The sequence below is a fragment of the Mesoplodon bidens genome (genome assembly GCF_964165515.1).
Source record: "Mesoplodon bidens genome assembly, chromosome: 15".
Lineage (NCBI taxonomy): Eukaryota > Metazoa > Chordata > Mammalia > Artiodactyla > Ziphiidae > Mesoplodon > Mesoplodon bidens.
Genome location: NC_138171.1, coordinates 81247277 through 81269538, shown reverse-complemented (window position 1 = coordinate 81269538; position 22262 = coordinate 81247277). Strand labels below are relative to the sequence as shown.

General features: G+C 42.6%; 1 protein-coding gene across 1 annotated transcript in view; it reads right to left on the bottom strand.

The window, feature by feature from the left end:
• The window catches only part of MACROD2 (mono-ADP ribosylhydrolase 2), a 1988024-nt gene that overhangs the window by 532633 nt on the left and 1433129 nt on the right, over nt 1-22262 (bottom strand). The window contains exon 8 of the mRNA XM_081256147.1: nt 735-808. Within this exon, the coding sequence (XP_081112273.1) occupies nt 735-808 (74 nt within the window). The remainder of the gene's footprint in view (nt 1-734; nt 809-22262) is intronic.

Here is a 22262-nt window from a genome sequence, read left to right as displayed (position 1 = left end):
AGAGCACCAAGAGCTATCTCTCATTAGGAAACTCCCATAGTCTCTTTCCATATCCAAACATTTCCAAATAATCCAGTGAAAACCAAGGAGAAAGCTATATCCATGGGCCATCATAAATGGAACAAAATTCTTTACAGCACTCATGTGAGTATATGAGGAGGAAACCAAAATCGGAAGAAAAATGCACAACATTGTGTGTTGTGTGAAACCTATTTGCTGTCCTGATCATGACGATTTAGCTATCAATTATCCAATAGCACACTCAGAAGTCACACTCAGAAGTCACTTTATAGAAGTGATTAGTTATAAAGAGATCTTAGATTACTGAAAAAATTACCAAACACCAAGAATCCCCTGTCAACAAAGATAACTTAACTCTTTAAGGAAGATAGCACCAGATGATCCCTGAATTCTTCATCGTAACAAAATCCACCCTGTTCTCTCCTTTACACACAAATCCATATTATTTAAAGACATAAAAATGAGATCATGGCTAAATGAATCTGATCATTTTGCCCATCTTCACCACTGAAACCAATCAACATAATCCCTTCAGTCAATTAATTACAGGAAAATATTCAATCACCCATGTAACCCAAATGAAGCAGCATCAGCTAGCTTTGGCTCAATGACTAGGTCAACTTGATATTTATGGAATAAATGTATCTGCCTTTTTGAAACTGATCATCGAATTCCAGCATCTTGTATGCTCACTGATGGTGTTTTTCTCCTACCTGGTGCTGATTCTTGGCCAGCCATTCCTTAATGGTGCTGAGGGCAATGACTGCAGCAGGCTCGTTTGGAAAACCTAAGTGAAGAACAGAATAAAACAATTTTTTTAAAAAGGCAAAGGCAATAGAGAAGTCAATCATGGTGTGATACTGGGTTTTTCTCATTTAAACAGTATTCATTTCAACCAATTAGTACTGAGCAAGGGAGACCTCAGTAATGTATACACTCTACACTGCGCATCACAGTATATGAAGCCTGTGATCCAATATACAAGGCATTAAGGGGGGGCTGGTCCTATGCCCATCTAGAGCTAAAAGGCAATAAAGGACTAACTGTCTCTCAGTTACATGATGCCTATTAAAATGTATTTACGGTTGCTTAATACCTTCCACAACATTTTCATACAATTTTCTCATATGAGGTGTCAGATTAATGTTTATTACCCTCAGTTTACAAATCAAGTAAACGTGGGTCAGAGACTACATGTGGCTGAGCCAGGGTCACGAGCTCAGCAGCACTCCATCAGTGAGCTGCCACAAGACACAGCGAAAAACCAGTCACACAGCCATACCACTAAAAGCTATTGTGCGAATTCAAGGAAGGTAATGCCTGTTCCATTTAGAGCCATTGGAAATGATGTTTCACATGAAGACAATATGAAATGACCTGATTGTGTAGTACAGGTTTGGTTTTAGAAGGGCAGGAAGAATGATGCACTTATAATACATCAGTGAACATGAGCACACAAAGTTTCTAAAATTCATCCTTTAGCGTATATAAAGCAAGCACATTCGAGAACTTGCAGAATCATCAGACATTCTGCCAAGAATGAGATAAACATATGTGAAAGAATAACCTTGTAAGTTACTTATTTATGGGGCAGAAAGAAGAGATGGGAGTGACTGTTCTGTTGAAACTACTCTCTTCAAGCTCACCACTGGCTTCCTAATCAAGAAGGCCTATAGCCTTTCAATAATTCTTCATCTTCTTTGGTATTAAATGTGTTTAACTAGTTTTTCATATTTCAATACGTCTTCCCTCCTGAACTTTTTAAAGAAGATTTTTAAATTGTTTTAAAGTGTACAATTCAGTGGTTTTTAATATGTCCACAAATTTGTGCAATCATCACCACTAATTTCAGAATATTTTCACTGCTCGAAAAAGAAAATCTGTACCCATTAACAGTCATTTCCCAGTCTCCTCTCCCTCCAGCCCCTGTCAACTACTAATCTACTTTGTCTCTATAGATTTGCAGATTCTCCTCCTAGATTTTTCAACACTGCCTTCTTCTGTGTCTCCTCCTACCTATTTGACCTCCCCTGGCTCCTTTTTCTAGGAGCATCCATTAAATGTCTGCCATCCCCAACATGCTAAACTCAGATGTCTGAGCTGATGCTACAAGCATCATCCACCAATATGTCCACGAGGGCATCATCTTATCAGGGAGGCTCCCGTGACATTGTTCATGCAGACGAAGAAAGAGAGAGGTGTTGTTGAAATGGGGAGATTTGAGATTTAAAAGACCCAGTTTTACTGGAAGGCAAATACATATTCCAGTAGTTCATACTAATGGTTTAAATCCCAGTGGACTTTCAGAGAAAATGTAAGAGAGAAGTAAGAGAGAGGAGCTGTTCGTCCCCACTTCCAAAAATAAATGTTGCTTTTCTAATTAGGTTTCTACATGCTTTGTTAGGGAGTATATTAGGAAAGGGGACAAAATAAAGCAGGGCCAAGCCCCACGTGGTCACTGTCATATGAGAGACAGAATCGCTGTCATATGAAAAATGTGCAAAAGTTCTCAAATTTGCAAATTCATCTATGACATTTGGGATTATGGGTTTGTTTTGCATTGTTTCATCCCTTCCTTAAATTAAGGCTTCAAAATGTAAAACTCTTAAAGTTAGAAAAACCTGTTGATTAGCTAATTCATTAAACAAATTATTATTTAACTAGAAAATAGTATGTATATATACATATACCCATATGTATATATATGTATAGACAGATAGACACACTTTTAATGAGTCCCTGTCTTTAAAGCCCAAAGTCTGGGGGGAGGAAATAAGAGGCAACTGCAACACAGCAGGACAAGGGCATTTAGGGATGTGGGGACAAAGATGAAGAGCACTGAGGGAGGCTTTCTAGGAAAAGATAGAATGCCTGGGGGAGGGAACTATACGTGGGAAGCTGAAGCAAGCTGTGAGCAGCAAGGAATTGATGGAAAAGGTGAGGAAAAGTAGACGGGGAGAAAGCAGGAGTTCTTGTGGGCTGCAAAGTAAAGGAAGGCAGCCAGGATGGGCATGTGTGGCTAGGGGTTACCCAGAGGAGGCTTTTCAGTCCACCTTTTCCCTGAGTTTAACACCAACATTTGTAATGACCCAGATGCCTCCCCTTGACAGGCTCCAGAACCAGAAATGCAATGCGTATTCCTCCACAAAAGGAATCCTTCCTGACTTTTTGGTTCTGGCTTTACCTGCTCCCCAGTCACTGCAATATCTGGCTGCTTCCCCTGCTGGTAACCGGGTCCTACAGACAGCATCTCTCTGAAGGGTCTTACACCACCCTGTTCTTTTCTTCTTTTCCCATTGATCTCCAAACCTCTGGCACTGAGTTATCGTTTTCATCTCCACCCTCAAGGACTGTTATAACCTTGGGCGGTTTCAGCATCCAGGAAGATGACCCACCCAGCACCTGACCTGCCAGTTCCCTGACCTGGTCGTTTTTGACAACAACTCCCACCTTCCCTCCTCCCCAGACCACACCCTGGACCTGGATGTAGTATTTCCATTCCAAAGCTACTCTCTTAAAACCTGTTCTCTTGAGTTTGTTCAGCTTCTTTCCAAGGAACGTCCTTTACAAGCATTTGAAGTCTGCTCTGTCCTCAAACCACCCCCCAAATTAATGCTAACATGTCTCCCCTGAGGGGTCTGACTCTTCTCTCTCATGCTGTCTTGTTCTTTGCTTTCTCATTCCAGCCACACTAGCCTTCTCTCTGTCCTCTGAATGTGGCATGTTCCTTTTCACCTTCCTACTATAAGGCCTTGCTCATGCTGTTTCCTCTTTCTGAAACGATATTTCTCTCTTTTCCCCAGCTTATTTTAACATTTGCCCTCTGCTCAGCCAACACTCCAACAGGGAAGGCTCCTCGATACGGATGACTACCCGTCTTATGCTTTCATAACACCACGTACCTTTTCCTCACAGCACACACCATAGTTGCAATCTGACATTGATTTATATAAACGTTTGATTAATAATTCTTCATAGAGTGAAAGCCCTAAGGAGACAGATGCCACACCTGTTTTTACTTATCACTGTATCCCTAAAACATTGCCGGCACATAGAAGATGATCAATAAATATGTGTTGAATGAATGGACTGTGGATCATGAGCCTTTGTATGGACAGCAGGAAAGGCTAATTACTGGGAAGACAAGGGTGTTTAGCCCTAGAGTATGGGGAGGGCCATGGGATTCTGAGATGTCCAAGCAGAATGACGTATCCACATTATCCTATTTCATCCCTGAGGGAAAACTATTGAGAAGATGCATTTGAGAAAACACAACTCCTGGTGGGAAGATGTGCTGTAATTAATCAAAAGGGGAGGTAAATATCAAGATAAATATCCCTGAAAACATACTTGCTTTTCAGCAGTGTATGTATACAACATAAAGTATGATGTTAAGGGTAAACAGCAACAGCATGATCCTTTGTCCACTTAACTGCAAGACCCCCAGGGTTACGAGCAAGGCCAGTGAATAGACCAGGGCAGATTTTTGCCCAGGGAAGGGCTCCTGATGACAGTAAGGCCTGCCTCAGAAGGTCTCGACCGTATTCTGGTCACCAGGGGACTTTTGGTTCACAAAAGCAGAATGGCCACCCAGAGGGAAGGTTGCAGACAAGCTTCAGATGAATCATTGAATTAGATGACATACAAAATCTCTTCCAAGTATGAGGGTCAATGAGGCCGAACCAGCCATTAATAATTCAGGGCCAAGCACACAGAGTGAGTGTGTGTGTATGTGTGTGTGTGTGCACACACATGCACCCAGGTGTGCGTAGAATCTGCTTCTGTCACTCCAAATCTGCTTAGTTCCTCATTCATTAGGATTATTAAAATTAACTTGTTGTAAATGGTGAAGCCGACTTATACAATTTATACAAGATTTTTAAAAATTCACTTTTGTATTTAAATTGCTTGCTAAATTTTTACATACACACACATATGTATATATATAACCATTTCCAAATCAATATATAAAACATTTCCAACACCCCAGAAAGCTACCTTGTCCCAGGTCAATATCTATCCCCTGAAGGAACTGCTATTTCCTCTGCTATTATCATAGATTAGTCTTGTCTGTCTTTCCACTTCATATACGTGGACAATGTGCACTGTCTATATTTTGTTCAATATTATGCCTGCCTGATTTATCCATGTATCCATATATCCATGCTATATCCACACACAGAGCTGAAGCTCATTCTTTTTCGTTGTAGTGTTGTATTCCATTGCATGAATGAATGTTCCACAATTTACCCATTCTAGTGTTGATGGACAATTGGGTTACTTCCAGTTTGGGGCTACTGTGAATAAAGCTGCCATGAACATTCTCATACATGCCACTTGGTGAACACAAGCACTTGTTTCTGTTGACAGTACACCCAGGAGTTGGGGCTACGGGTCCAGAGGTTATCCAGATGTTTAACTCTGGCAGATTCTGCCAGTTTTACAAAGCAGCTATAGCGACGTACGCTCCCAACAGAAACGTAAGGAAGTTTAAAATAATGTATTTATCTTTCTAGTTAGTTAACATGTCAGGATATATAATTATATTTTCTTGACCACATTTAAAGCCATTAAGGATAGCTTTAGGCTAATCAATACCTTTTATAGCTAGAAGCTCAGACACGTCTTATGACTCACCTGTTTTCTCTCTACAAAGCAGTGAGTACTTAAACCATGAGGGGACAAATTCTGTCAACAGAATATCAAAACAAAAGAGGGAGAAGTGGGGACAAAAGAGGGGAAAAATTGAAACAGCAAGTTGAGTTTGCAATGCTTTTCATCCATGGTACATCAAATACCACTTTAGATACTTTTTCTTACTCCGTTATTACCCAATATTTCTCTTTTCATCAAGTTGCAGAAAGATACAGCAATGAAGACTCACTGAAGGTTCTACCAGGCCACTGAACTACTTGTTGGAATTGGGGAAAACCGGGAATGTTTTCAACACAGTGAGAGTGAATCTGGTTTTGACCTTGCCCTAGCCAGTTTTCCTCTCTAGCTTTCTTATTTTTTTTCATTTTGCTCTTGTTGATAATTCCCCAATATCTTTAACTTTGTTTATAGGCTCCTATGTGGAAACAAACATTGTTCCCTTGTTACAAAACTCAAACATTTTCTATTGAAAATCTAGCATAGTCTACTGAAATAAATATAGAGATAACTTACTCTGCTAGTAAAACAGCCCTTTTTGGAGGAAGAAGCAATGATCGACTTTTGTTTTAAACTTAGAATGGGGGTCTGCTTGCAGCTACAGATTGCTAAAGCATACAGAGGCATGTGGTAATACCTTAAATCAATTATTTCTGAGAAGTTCTTAGCACACAAAAGAATTTTAAACTCAAACTGACAGGATACCAGGTACAATTAATCCATGCTTTAAAACATTAAGCCCATCTAACATTTACAGTCGACCCAGGGCCTCTGTTTCTTGAATTTTCCCCTAGCACCCCTTTCCAGCCCAGTTTCCAGGAGTCACCTCTACTTTAACTGTGGATGCCTCTCTAGCAGTTGTAAGAAGAAAGCAATCTTGGAGATCAATGTCCAGGCAAAGCTCAGAAATGTAAAACCTATTTTTTATGTACCAAATTATTTTATTTTTAGCTGCACAATTTGTTCTTTAGTGGCCTTCACCTCAAAGGGGGTTTCGTCCATACTCTCAACCCTAGCCAGCAGGGCACTTAGCCCAAGGCTGTGATAAAATACTAATAATTGTATGGAATCATAAATCCCCATGTCCATGGCATATTATTTAGAAAGAGGTTGCCATACTCACCAGCCCTCAGGGTGACTATAAGCACCAAATCGGGGCGGTATGGCTATAAATATCCAGAAATAAGAAGCAACAGTTAAACAAATAAAATTCTCTGGAACTCTGCACACTGAATTCATGTCCACTTTTAAGCCCTCCCTCCCCATCAAGTCTTTAATGAGGAAAGCGTGCTGATTTTATTTTTTCTATTTACACACAAACTCAAGTAAAATAAAAATAGCATGCAATTATTAAACATGGGATTTTCAGCACTGATGAAAATCTCTGTCCTAAATGAGGGGGATCATGTATCACTGGGTTTATTGAAATGTTAACATCAGTTGAACTGGGATTGTCAACATTGACTGTCCATGCAAAATTACACTTTGCTTGGTATTTCAGAGAGGATAATGACAATCTTTTTCTATCTTAGCACACGAGTTCTGGTGCGGGGACCAAACGGACATGAAACAATACACTTCACAAGCCCAGGTAAAAGGAGATGAAATGTGAGATGAGTTATGTTTTGCTCAGAACATTCCTCACCAACCTCCCCGAACACACACACCCCTGTCCTGCATGGGAAAGAGAGGGAGAGGGATGCAGATGGAGAGTGTGGTGGCCATGGGGAAGTACAGGGCAATGAATTTATTTTTTTAAATCTCAAAACAGCTTCCCATCAATCCCCTCCCCCAGGCCTCCTTCCAACCCATAAAAGCAATTCTGATGGTATGATGGAATCCAATTACTTGAGAGAAATGAGGTGAAGGAGGCTCACCGTTAAGCAATTGCCAGAGCAGCCACTCAGACGATTCTGGCTAAAGGCTGAGTTTCACAAGAGATAAAACAGGTGAAGTAATAAGAGTGACACTGGCCTCTGTTACTGCAGTGAGCATGGCAGCAGAATGCTAAAGAGGGTGCCGCTGGGTTCCCTCAGGAGAGCAAAAGGGTGCACAGCAGGCAGAAGCGAGGCTTTCGCAGACCGTCTTCCAGATGGTGGGGTCTTAGCTGTTGTTTGAAAGGGCAGGCTTTAGTATACGTGTATATACACACAATTCGGCAGGCTTTGTTATATGCGTATATATACACAATATGGCATATTAATAAGCTGGATCGCCGTAGATGCTGACCAGGCCCTACATGTGTCCCTGTGGCATGCGTGCCATCCTTGCATCCTGGCTCAACTTACAACCTCTGGCGCCTGCTGCCTTTTTACTGTGGGGTCTCACTGCCCAGGTAGGTCCAAAGTGTCAGGGAATCAAGGCCACCACGAGCATCCTTTCACCCATCACTAGTGAGATGGTAGGTACATGTCCCAGCTCACATGCCCCCAGGAAGGCTGAGGTGCAGGCTGCAAGTTGCCCAGTGGGTCGATGCTCCAGTGGTCCACAGCGACAATGCTCAGCAATGCACTCTGTTGGCTTCTTCCTTTCCTTGCCTCTCTTTCCTGAAATGACCTCCCAAATTAACTACTTGCCCCCAAACCCTGACCTCTGAATCCGCTTTTGGGGAAACGCAAACTATGACAGCCATCAACACCCATTCGTGAACTTGAGAAAAAGAGGTGCCACGTCTTATCTGGAGAGCACTCTTTCTATAAACTTTTCTAGTTGTCACCTCTGGCACATGCACAGTAGAGAATGTTTTGTAAGTTACTTAAGGACGTGGGGGAAAGAGCTGGGAAGCTGCTACTCATCAGCATGAAAGCACAATCATATTTTACTTTGTGGGGTTGTAGAGGTCACAGAGCTAGGCTCACATTGGCGTGAAAAGCTGCCACACTAGACAGAAATCTTGAAAAATAGTAAATTGTTGCTGCTGTTGCTAACATTTATCGAACAATTATTATGTAGAAGTCACTCTAAATAAAACACATGTAAACACTAAGTAATCTTCACAACAACCCAAAGGAGAGAAAAAGGAGAAGAATGAAGATGAGTTGGCTTCTAAATGGACAGTGACTTCGTGTATTGAGGGAGGGGTTGGTCAAGGATGACTAATTTGACTTAATATTAAATACTGGCAAGAGGTATGCAAAGTATAGTCTGTGTTGTACTACCTTTAATGAACTTATTATCACTCACTAATGTGATAAATGTGATCTGGACCAGCATCTACTTGAAGAGGAAGCAATGATACTGCCTATGGCTATGGATGGGCATGGGGTGCGAGCCTAGGCTATTCTTAGGAGCCCTGCCAACTCTGGCTTCCACATAAAATAGCCCAAATCCTCAAAACTCCCTTCCAGATGTACGTAACCTTTCATTTTATAGAAGCAACAAAATGATTGTCAGGGAACTCAAGCAAGGGCAGGGCCAGCCCCAAAGCCTGGGTCTACTGACTTCCCTCCATCCATCCACACTCTAGCCCAGGGCCTGGCATTCTGTTCTTCCTCACATCTCTGCAGAATGGATGGACATTACCACAACCCTCTCCTTCAGAGACTCCAGTCCCAACGCAACACTGTTTCAAATTCCAAAGAAAGGAAATCAAACTGGAGGCCCCTGTGGTCAGAAAGCTTGATGCCCAAGTACAGAGCTTCCTGTGAGGACCACACCCAAGAGACCGTGTTCTGCCCTTTCTCACATGGCAGCTCTCAGTCTAGCATTTAATGTCTTCATGGCAGAGCATAAGTGGGGCCCAAGGAGGGCCACAGAAAAGCTGATGGTCCTGATGATGCAATTATTCCTCAACATGTAGGTACCATCAATCCAGACAGTTAGAACCTGTACATTTGAAGCTCACCAGCTCACAACAGAACTTCTGTGACATGATGCCTTTCCCAACGGCGCCTTACCCCTTACTTTATTTTATTCAACTTAGTACTGATTTTCCTAGCAGGACCTATAGGATTGGTCATAACATAAAAAAGGAAAATTCTATACTTATTTTAATCTCCTTACACCCACTCTCTCATTCCACTTGACATCGTGTGCCACAGCAAGTGAGACTCCATAAATTCTACTATGTTCAGCCCCAGACTTGAGTTACTGTTGCTTTCACCGCTTTAAAACAATTGTGAAACACGAAGTTTTCCTTGCAAGCTGTCTTCGCTCTGCAAAGCAGGTCTGAATGAGCTGCATTTTTATGAGAAACAAGCTTACCATCTATGCAAGCTTCATCGGCTTCTCAAACTTAAGAGCACCAGTGTCTTTTTTTTTTTTTTGCGGTACGCGGGTCTCTCACTGTTGTGGCCTCTCCCGTTGCGGAGCACAGGCTCTGGACGCACAGGCTCAGCAGCCATGGCTCCCGGGCCCAGCCACTCCGCGGCACATGGGATCTTCCCGGACCGGGGCACGAACCCGCGTCCCCTGCATCGGCAGGTGGACTCTCAACCACTGCGCCACCAGGGAAGCCCACCAGTGTCTATTTCTAAGGGTATTTTTAAAATCATCTTCTGCCTAAGGAATTATAATAATGACCTGAGAAATGGCTCAGGAAACAAATTCTACTCTATGAAAGCTGTTCCTACTACCCCTGAATAAGTCTCTTGAGAAAGGAGATGAAAGATCTCACAGAATCACCTGGAAAAGAATTTTTGGAAAATTTTTTAAAAGAACATTTTTCCTACAGGGCTAATCGAGGGAGCTCATTGAGGACATCACATTTGAGTAGAAAAGATTTATACTGGGATCAACTGAGAGATGCAAATGCAGTTTCTACTTTTTGAACTGGTGGTATCTATGGGGCATGGACCTGGTGGCCAGTGATGATCTCATGTCCACACTAGGAGCCCCTAGTGACTTCCTCCACACTTATGACCAAAGTCCAAACTCCTCATTTTGGCTTGAGAGCACTTCCACTGCCGTTGTCACAATCTGAAACGATCTCTGTCCCACGTGCTTGGCCACCACGCATCTACCCCGTTGGAATAGCAGTTCCATGAGGCAGAACCCTTATCTTATTCATTTTTCCACCTTCAGTGCTCAAAGCAAGATAGGTGCCCAATAAGATGGTGTGTTAACAATAGGAACACGGGACATATCCAGTGTCCTGTGAGGCTCCCTCGCATGCTGCAGTGATTTTATGCCACCTGAGGCCTAGGAAGAAATCAGCCCTTGCACTGGAAGGCAGGAAGTGAATGAATCCTGTGCTGCCCTCTGGAGCCTGCTGGCCACACCCCCTACACATGTGACCTTGGTACCACCTAAAGGCATGGCTGAGGAGAATGAAAACTAGGTGCCCTTGGCTTTAGGTCTGATAAACACCTCTTGGGCTTGTCACCCTCAAGCAGGCAGAGCAGGGGACTTCTTTCAGGAACACATCAGCACACAGGGTCTCTAAGCTTTGCTGTCACTGACTCGCAGGCATGAAACTACTTATGTCCCCAGAATTTTATGCCCCCACCTGCACAGTCAGGTGCAAGATTCTCCTGAAGGAGCCGCGCTGAAGACTGTCATCACAGCTTCCAGCAGTGTTAACTCCGATCACCAAATATGGAAGAAGATGAGTTAGTCCCCAAAGCCCCTGATTATTGGCTTTTCCTCATCAATGACTGGTTGAATTCCCTGAAGGCCTGTGTAAACCGCTATCATTCCAGGAATTCCTCTGAAAAGCTTCTCAGTGACCAACTCCAGGATGAGGAACACTCAGTGTGGACAATCTCTCCTCTCATGTCTGAATGCCGAGACAGCCACTGGTTGCAACTGTCGACAATCTGAGGTCTTTCTGAACTAGTGTCTCAATGTTAGCATGTGGCGTTTTCCTATATAGGGATGGACCAGTTGGTGGAAACTCTTCTCTACGGTTTTATAGCATTTACAGTGGCAGCCACTCCTTTGCTGAGGGAGGCAGAGATTAGTGCAATCTTAGGGCCTAAAACTGTAACTAAAAAGAAAACACTTGACCTGATTTTTGTGATCAAAAATACATTATTTGATATAATTAAAGTCCAGTAGAGGACCTCACACTGAAGGTCATTTTCAGAGACATTCCAAAAGATACCAAGGGAAAAGTTCTGAAAATTTCCGTGTTGAGACAGAGGACAAAGCTTCAAGTCTGATGTGAGCAGTAATGCCACCCTTAGACCGCTGTGTCTCTTTGTGACAGTTGAGTTTCTGAGTGTGCTGGATCGGATCAGCATCCCCAGTTCTACACTCTTCTTTCCTAGACCCTTTGCCATCTGGCTTTGCAGAGCCTGTCCCCATGGGTGGAGTGTATTTCTCTGCCCAAATGATGTTGAGCTTGGCCTTGTGACTTCCTTTGGCCAATAGGATGTGAGCAGAAATGAGGCTTTACAAGCTCTTGCTGGCATAAAAAGAATGCCCCCAGGTAGGCCCTGCCCTTTCAAACTGGCACCTGAAATGAGACAGGTGGAAGAGACTGGGCCCCAGTAGAAGCCTGGAATCCAGCGTGGCCAGACCAAGCCTGGCCTCCATCAATTAAACCACAGTCAGCCCTCAGAACCGTGAACCAGAAAATAAATGCTATTTGCTGTCAGCCATTGGGTTTGGGGGTTGTCTGTAATGCAGAAAAATCTGACGGATACACAGAGCTAGAACTGTTAGTGAGGGAACATAAGCTGCTTCTGAAATCCCACTAAGGCTGCACAGTACCCAAGAGTTGTTTGTATTCTTAACTAGGCCTTTGCAATCTGCAGAAAGTGGTTTCACCTGTTGGCTGTTTGTCCAGGGTAAAACTATTGTTTACATCATAAAGTCTGCATACTAGTTCAAGGATTCAAAGAGGCATGGGAACTAGTTTAAGAGAAACCCTGGAACAAGGGAAAGAGAAGAGGTCTTGGAGTCAGACCTACCAGACTCTGCATCTCCCCCTGTAAATTGCCATCTATGTGAGTGCGTTTTTGTTCCTCAGTGTCCGCACCTGCAACGTAGGGATAAGGCTACTCTTACTGTGAAGATTAAGTTGTGTAATCACGTGCCTCTTGTTCATCACAGGTTTTCTTGTTTCAGCCCCTTTCCCTATATGTACTTTAAAGATGTGAGAAAGCTGAAGGATGTAAGAAAGCCTAAAGGTAGGAGAATGCCGGTCAGCACAGGAGGCCTGGAGACCCAGCTGGGAGCCCTAAGGTCTTCAATCTGCCACAGGGCAGCGGCCACAATCGAAGGTGCATTCAATTTTCAAGATAAAGTGCAGTCTCACCATTTCCCCCAAGAACTTGGGAGTAGATTTACATTGCCTATTTTTTTCCAGGAATACCTTCCTGACACTTGAAAACACATTTTTTGGTAAGAGAAACAGGTATTCACAGAATTGACCTCATTTACAGCTAAACCTCTGAAAGGACTGTACCATATTTGCTGTAGTCTAAAATATACTTATCAACCTCCCAAAGAATCTTACTAATTAGATTCCCCCAAATCATGCCACTCTGGATTTCTAGTAATAGGAACACGTTTCTTTTTTTTTTTTTTTTTTTTTGCGGTACGCAGGTCTCTCACTGTTGTGGCCCCTCCCATTGCGGAGCACAGGCTCTGGACGCGCAGGCTCAGTGGCCGTGGCTCACGGGCCTAGCCGCTCTACAGCATGTGGGATCCTCCCGGACCGGGGCACAAACCCGTGTCCCCTGCATCGGCAGGCAGACTCTCAACCACTGCGCCACCAGGGAAGCCCCTAGGAACATGTTTCTTTAAAGAATCTACAAGGAATCTGGAGTGGCAGAAACAAGGGACTGATCCGTTGCATATATGATTTTTTTCTAAACAATTCTATCTAGAACATCCCCTTCACTGGTTTTTAGATTTCTAAGTTTTACCCAAATATAAGATACTGCTCCTCAAATTGCCTAGAGGGATGTAATTGGATATGACGCATGTACCGCTTCCCTCAGACAGACAGAACCTGTCTCTTTCCTCTAAACCATAGTGAGACATTTGGGGGATAGTCGGCGTTTGAGGGATGATAGAATAACGTAGAGACCAAATAAGCCACAGAATTGTAAAGCAGGACAACTGCATTTTCAAATGCAAATTTCCCACAATGCTCGTCATTGTGCATCTTAATAATGAATGACGATATTTCACAAACCATGAGCTCTAGACCAAGTTTGTGGTCAAGTAATGAAATCCTAGAAGGTCATATTTCTCATCAAAAATCAATTTGTTCTCCTGCTGGAGCTGTATGTAGTAAGCAAATACAGGATAGCATGAAGTTGTAACGTGCCATGAAAAACTCCCGGGCCAGAAAAGAAGTTTAGGTTGTGCTTTTAGTGGTAATGATATCCACTTAAACATACATGTTAAAGATTTATTTTGATGGATCTCTTTAGAAAGTTGGAACTTTTGTGTAGACTCCAAAGTATTCCTGATAGAAATACAGATATAAATATCTACTTTATAAATAAATATAAATACTGGTCACACAGTATTTCACTTATGTAACACCTGACAATTTTTTCTTGAAAAGTAGAATGGCATTCTGGCAGTAAGGGCATTTGAAATTCATCACTTCCTTCTGACAAGTAAAAGGCTGAACAAACTGAAAAACATTTAAAAATCTTCTTAGATCCATCAGAGAAGTGAGGTCACAGAGAAAACCACTATCCCTTTAACTTGGAGAGACAGATGAATACAGAGAATCACAACTTACCAGAGCAGAAACTCCTAAGCAGAAACCTCCACAGGAGCCAGCACCACGGTAGGAAACTCTAAACTGTAATTGAGGAATTGTTGGAGCTTGGAGTAGACAATTCTGTGTCAACTTCAAGAAAAGCTAACTGTTATCTGACTAGCTCGCTGAGCTTACTCAGGAAGAGTCAGAGGAGCTGCAACTCACAAAACACCAGCCCTAGCAGACCACAGGCAAACCCAGAAAACAGAGGAGGCGAGCTCTGCTTTTATGGAGAAAAGGGGAATATGGGCAGGACTGTTCTAAGTGAAAGTTCATTGGAGGAAACTAAGAGTTCAGGGTGGTGGTGTCTTCTCATTGGCTGAGCTACAGCGTTTTCCATTGGCTGGGCTTGTTGCTGGGCGAGAACATCATCCTTCCTCTTGATGGGGGTAAAGTAGAGGCACCTTCGTGTTGGAGACACAAGGTAGTCTCCTCTATTTGGGATAATTGACAATGACTGGTGGGGTGTAAGAACTCGCCCTACAGGTCTTCCCAGCTCCAATTTTAATGGACGTTTCCTTTATTAGTTTTCACGCCTGAAAGTTAAAAATTCCACGGGGTGAGGTGCGGGGCTTTTCTTAGGGTGGCCCCACACACCTTTGTAAATTTTACCTCACCAGGTTCTCACAGTGAATGCAGAGAAAAATCCCCTCGTGCTACCTGCAGGGGAGGGGGAAAGGAGCTTCTCTGAAATATGCCACTCTGTTCTTAACAAGGCCTGCCTTCAGGAGAAACTAATTTACCAGAGCCTAACCTGCTGAGGTTTATTTAGAGCCTAACCTCCCTGGGGGAAGGGCAATATTCTACTTCAGCCAGCTCTAGGCATCCACATGGGGGAAGGGAAATACACAACTCCAGCCACTCTAGTTATCTTATCCACCTGAGGGGGAAAAGGGGGAACCAAGAAGCACTTGTGATATTCACAGTTCAGAAGCCCAGGCTCAAAAAAGACAGAGACCTCATCACAGGACTCTAGAATGCTCCCTCTCCCCACCACCTCACCGCCACCTTATTAAAGGTCTGTTTACTGCAGTTCCATTTGCCCAGTACATCATACACCCTGTCCAGCTATCAAAGAAAACTTACAGGCATACTAAGAGGAAAAGAATAAAGCACAGTTTGAAGAGATAGAGCAAGCATCAGAACCAAATGCAGATATGGTAAAGATGTTGGAATGATTAATATGCTAAGGATTCTAATGGATCAAGTACACAGCATACAAGAACAGATGCACATTATACGCTGAGAGATGGAAATTCTAAGAAAGAATCAGAAAAAGAAATTCTAGAGCTCAAAAATATTGTAACAAATGAAGAATGCCTTTGATGGGCTCATTAGTAGAGGAGACACAGATGAAGAAAATCTCTGACCTTGAGGGTATAGAAGCTCTGGAAGTTAATAGAAACTTTAAAAAAACTGGGAAAACAAAGAGAAAAAGACTAAAAAAAAAACAGAGAAGAATATTCAAGAACTGTGGGGCAACTACAAAGAGCATACCATGTGTATAATGGAATACCAGAAGGAAAAGAAAGAGAGAAAGCAACAGAAAAATATTTGAAACAGTAATGGCTGAGAATTTCCTCCAGCTTAATGTCAGACACCAAACCATAGCTCCAAGAAGCTCAGAGAACACCAAGGAGGATTAAAACAAAACAAAACCAAAAAAATCAAAACTACACCTAGGCATATTGTATTTGAACTATAGAAAATCCAAGATAAATAAAAAAATCTTGAAAGAAGCCAGAGGGAAAAATGTACCTTACATATAGGGGATCAAAGATAAGAATTACAGCCAAGGTCTCAGAAACCATGCAAGCAAGAGAGGGGAGTAAAATATTTAACGTGTTGAGAAAACAAAACCACCAACCTAGAACTCTGAACCCTGTAAAATTATCCTTCAAAAGTGAAGGAGCCATAAAGACTCTCTCAGACACAAAAACGGAGGGAAATTGTTTCTGGTAGACCTGCCTTGCAAGAAAAGAAGTTCTTCAGAGGGGAGGAAAACAGTATAAGTCAGTCACAAATCTGCATAAAGAAAGGAAGAGCATTAGAGAAGGAATAAGTGAAGATAAAATCAAAACTTTTTTTTTTTTTTTTGTGGTACGCAGGCCTCTCACTGTTGTGGCCTCTCCCGTTGCAGAGCACAGGCTCCGGACGTGCAGGCTAAGAGGCCATGGCTCACGGGCCCAGCAGCTCCACGGCATGTGGGACCCTTCCGGACTGGGGCACGAACCCGTGTCCCCTGCATCGGCAGGCGGACTCTCAACCACTGCGCCACCAGGGAAGCCCAAAATAAAAATTTTTATCATTCGTATTCTTAATTGATTTAACAGATTTTAAAAAATAGCAACAATGTATTCAATTATATATATGTATCTATCTATATCTATGTGTGTGTGTGTGTGTATATATATATATATATATATATTAGGAGATAGCATAGGAGAAAATCTAGAAACCATTTGTATGGTGATGACTTTTAGATACAACGTCAGAGGCTCAACTGATAAGCTGGTCATCATTAATATTAAAACTTCTGGGACTTCCCTGGTGGCACAGTGGTTAAGAATGTGCCTGCCAATGCAGGGGTCATGGGTTCAAGCCCTGGTCTGGGAAGATCCCACATGCCGCAGAGCAACCAAGCCCATGTGCCACAACTACTGAGCCTGTGCTCTAGAGCCCGTGAGCCACAACTGCTGAAGCCAGTGCACCTAGAGCCCATGCTCCACAACAAAGAGAAGCCACCGCAATGAGAAGCCCGGGCACCGCAACGAAGGGTAGCCCCCGCTCACTGCAACTAGAGGAAGCCCGTGAGCAACAACAAAGACCCAACGCGGCCAAAAATAAATAAATAAAATAAACTTTAAAACTATTTAAAACTTCTGCTCTGTGAAAGACATTGTCAAGTGAATGAAAGACAAGCCAGGCAGGGAGAAAATATTTGCAAAAGACATATCTGATAAAGGACTGTTATCCAAAAATAAACAAAGAACTCTTAAAACTCAGCAATAAGAAAATGAACAACTTGATTTAAAAATGGGCAAAAGATCTGATCAGATACCTCACCAAAGAAAATACACAGATGGCAAATAAGCTTATGAAAAGATGCTCTGCATCATATGTTATCAGAGAACTGCAAATTAAAACAATAAAGAGATGCCACTACACAGCTATTAGAATGGCCAAAATCTGGAACATTGACAACACCAAATGCTGGTGAGGATGTGGAACAACAGGAACTCTCATTCATTACTGATGGGAATGAAAAATGGTACTGCTACTTTGGAAGACAGTTTGGCAGTTTCTTACAAAACTAAACATACTTTTACCATATGCTCCAGCAATTGTGCTCCTTAGAATTTATGTAAAGATGTCCACACAAAAACCTGCACACTGATTATTCATAATTGCTTTATTCAGAATTGCCTAAGTTGAAAGCAACCAAAATGTCCTTTAGTAGGTGAGGGAATAAACAAACTGTGGTACATCCAGACAATGGAATATTAGTGATTAAAAGAAATGAGCTATCAAGATGTGAAAAGACACAGAGGAAACTTAAATACGTATTACTAAGTAAAAGAAGCCGATCTGAAAAGACTATACACTGTATAATTCAAACTGGAAGTGACAAAACTATAGACACAATAAAAGGATCAGAGGTTGCCAGGGCTTAGTGGGGAGGAAGCGATGAACTGGTGTAGCACAGAAGATTTTTTAGGGCAATGGGAGTATTCTTTATGATACTATAATTATAGATATATGTCATACTTTTGGCCAAACCTATAGAAAGTACAGCACCAAGAGTGAACCCTAATATAAACTATAGACTTTGGGTGATAATGATGTGTCAGTGTAGGTTCATTGATTATAAATAATGTACCACTCTGCTGTGGGATTGTGGTGGAGGCTGCATGTGGGGACAGGTGGTATACAGGAAATCTTGGTATTTTCCGCTCAGTTTTGTCTCATGAATCTAAAACTTCTCTAAAAAAATAGTTTATTAAAAATAAAATAAAAATTTAAAAAATAATATAAAGTAAAATAACATAAAATAAACAGCTCTCAGCTATGACAGATGAGCATTTCCAGCTGCTATTTTTTAGCATATTTTTTAAATGACAGTTTACCCACCAGTGACTTCAGTGTTCTTTTGGAATCCTAAATTCAGAAGCTCATTTTAGGAAATGATACTAAAGCAATTCCTGTGTGACAGCAAGCACATAAAATTCCAACTCTCTCAAGCACAGAGGCCTGGTAATTACTAAGGAATGTTTTATCAGACGCAAAACTCTTCTTTGTGTAATAATGTCAGTAGTGGCTTTAATAACACATTGAAGTTACAAAGCACTTTTCATGGTCATTAGGAATTCCCTTTAGTACTGCTCAGTGCATTTCATATCAAAATTATACTCGGGCACATCTCTGTCATATGATAAATACTGCATTTCCATAAAAAATGTAGAATGGACTTGATACATACAATATGGACGAATCTCACAAACAGTACTTTGAATGAAAGAAGCCAGACACAAAGTGTACATACGGGCAAGATTCCATTTATATGAAGTTCAAGAACAGGCAAAGCTAAGCTATTAGAAATCAGAACAATGGTTGTTTAAGGGGGGCTTGGCTTGACTGAAAGGGGTCATGATAGAACTCTCCAGGGTGATAGAAATGTTCTATCTTGACTGGGGAGTTGGTTACACAGGGATATGCATTTATTCAAATCTTCCTTCCTGATTCAGAAGAAGCCATGAAGAAATTCCTTCTAAATGGTTCAAGTGCCCAAAATGGGGCACAGGTGCCCGGACTGACTGCCTCTTACTAGTGACCAGCGCTCACGTAAAGCAAGTGGATGAGTGAAGTTTGAGGAGACTCCTAGTTTTCTGATCTGTCTGCAGCACAGATGAAGGTGATAATCACTTTCACGATCAATATATTTTGTAAAAAAAAAAAAAGAGAGAGAGAGAGAGGGAAGGAAGAAAACAAAGATGAAGAGAGTAAAACTTCCCCCTTGGTAGATGGGAACGTGGGGAGCACAGAAGGCGAGAAAGATCAGTGGGGGAGCCAGGCTGGCGATGGAGGAGGGGGCGGAGTCTGCCCAAGGTGGTGGGCAGTAGAAGGAGCAGGCAAGTGACCCCTGCCCTGGGGGAGCAGAGTGAAGCGGCCCAACATGTTCGTAATTTTCCCCTCTGCAGGGTTAGAAACAACAAATCAAGAGCCAGGACAACTGCAATCTTTTTTTTTTTTTTTTTTTTTTTTGCGGTACGCGGGCCTCTCACTGTTGTGGCCTCTCCCGTTGCAGAGCACAGGCTCCGGACGCGCAGGCTCAGCAGCCACGGCTCACGGGCCCAGCCGCTCCGCGGCATGTGGGATCTTCCCGGACCGGGGCACGAACCCGTGTCCCCTGCATCCGCAGGCGGACTCTCAACCACTGCGCCACCAGGGAAGCCCGACCATCTTGACATATTTCTTAAGCTTCACAATGCCCCTCTATGCCGAATTGTGATTATATCCTAAGGATTAGTAGCAAACCATAAAATTTAAAGAACCTGTGGATTGCTCATTAGGGATAAGAAGGGAATAGAGAACCACGGGGACCACAGCCTTCTCCTCGGCTAGATTCAGTGAGAGAGAAAGCCTAGGGTGAAACGGGCAGCGGCAGTTTTAAGGAAAAAGGAAAGAAGATGGTGGAATAATCCATATGGGCTGAATTAAAGAAGAAAATGAGAGCATGGGAGGTCCTAGGCGGGTGTGACAATTCCTCCTTTGCTCACGTCTCCCCACTCCCCACCACCAAAAAATAAGGATAATGATTCATAAATCACCCCCCCACACACACACAAAGCCCTTCTATTCCTATTGGGATGCCTTATTTTTTTTTAGGCTAAATCATTGTGGAGAAAATTATTTTAAAATAATCGAAGGAGGCATCCCATAGAGTGACTGCTAGAGAAAAAAAGACAGAAGAAATTCAAGATGTCACAATGGTTTGGGGGCCACTATTATACGACTGGTTTAATTTACTTCTGCTCAAGGGCAGAAGCCAGCCCTGTCTCAGGATTTATTTCTGTCTGGTCACCTTCTCCCTGCGTCCCAGTCAATTCCTTCAGCAACTGTGTAACTTGTTTATACTCAAATTAAACTGCATTCATTTGTATGCTGCCTAGGAAATATGAGGTTTCTAAAGGTGTTTATTTTCTATAACCTGGGCTATCCAGCAAGAACCTGAGTGTAGGCTATCCCTGGCTTGCTTTCTGGAATCACGGTATTGATGCAACGTGATGCTTTTAGTTAACACCGAGCCCAAGCAGCGCTATTCATAGGCTTCGTAGCTCAGATTCTCTCTCTCTAGTATGTGGGTGTATATATATATATATATATATAACATATATTTTATATAAATATTATATATATATATATATATACGATACAGGCCATATACACTAGAATATAAACACATTGTGCTAAGACTTCATCTTAGTTTTTATTACCCAGATGAAAAAGACCTTGGCCAGCCTCTGCCTCGTGTTTAACACATGAGTCATTCAGCCACTTCCAGAGCTGAAGATGCTACAACCAAAGTATTCAGATGCCAATCTGGTCAGCTCCTGTAGACAGAGACCCTCTTTCTGCAGGTGCAGAATGACATGCACCCTTGAGCCCAAACCATAATGTTAGGTAAGATGGAACCTTCTATTGTGGTTTCTCTCACAAATAAAGTATAGAGTAGCACCTTCGCCAAATGAGAACTACAACACTGCAATGTGTCAACGTGAGCGTTTTATAATTAAATATTAAATACATATTTTCCTTACTTTCAAAGAACGCTCTGCTTGGGGAAAGCAGGCTGCCCAGTGAACCATAGTCATGGAGGGGCACAGCCATGGCCAAAGTGGGGTGGGGGGGAGGGCAGGAGGGTAGGGAGTTAGGGGAGTGAGGGTGGAGAGGTGAGGACGGCTGAGAAATAGCCCAAGCACGTCCTCCCACCTTCCCATCCTGCAGTTACCCCAACTCTCTCCTCCCCTATCAGCCAAACCCAGAGTCTAGGCATCAGGGAAACTGGGGTGGCCTTGCACAGAGCAGGACAGAGAAGGGAGAGCAAGGGGAGAGGGGGGAAACAGAATCACCAAGAAACAAGGGGATTGCGCTGTTATAAAACACAACCTTCACCAAAGTTAACTCATCAGGTTCTCACTTCTAACGTGTCAGTTACTACAGACGTAGCCCCGAAGACAGGGCAGCACACAGAAATGGCACAGCAGCCGGAATCGGTCGATTGTGACTTTGGTTATGAGCCACGGGTCCAGGAGCTCAAGTAGACAGGTGGGAACTGGTGAATCCAGCTCATGCCAACATGCGCCGAGCCTTAGGGGAGGAGGCTTGTTGCTCAGTTAGGTGGCAAGCTGTTGTCTCAGAGAGAGAGTCCACAGTGTCGGGACCGCAACCTTACTTGTTCCACAAGCTTATAGCTCACAAGCTGGTATTCACAGTCCATGAATCTACAGTGGACAGATTCCCTTGAGGCCTGTGGCAATCAGGACCTTTACATAATTAGCAAAACTATCGACTCACGTTCTCTTCCACACGACACTCGTTCAGATCCTGATAAGTCTTTGAAAAGATCAACTTATTTTAATATCACATATTACATTTACTGTTTACTATTTTCAAATATTTTAAGTACAGAGTGGCCTTTAAAACAGATCTGTGTTTATGTGCGTATGTGTTTATAGTTTTTATATATACATATGTATAGCTCTTCCAATACCCCAGGGCGATTTTAACAGTCAGTGAGAGTCAATGAATTTAGTCAAATACCACTCAAGGGCATCAAACTTTTGTCTGGCATGTTCAAATCAGGAGTAGCAGCCGGTGCGGAAAATGAAGACCCTTTTCCAGGTTTCTCTTAAAGAAGAGG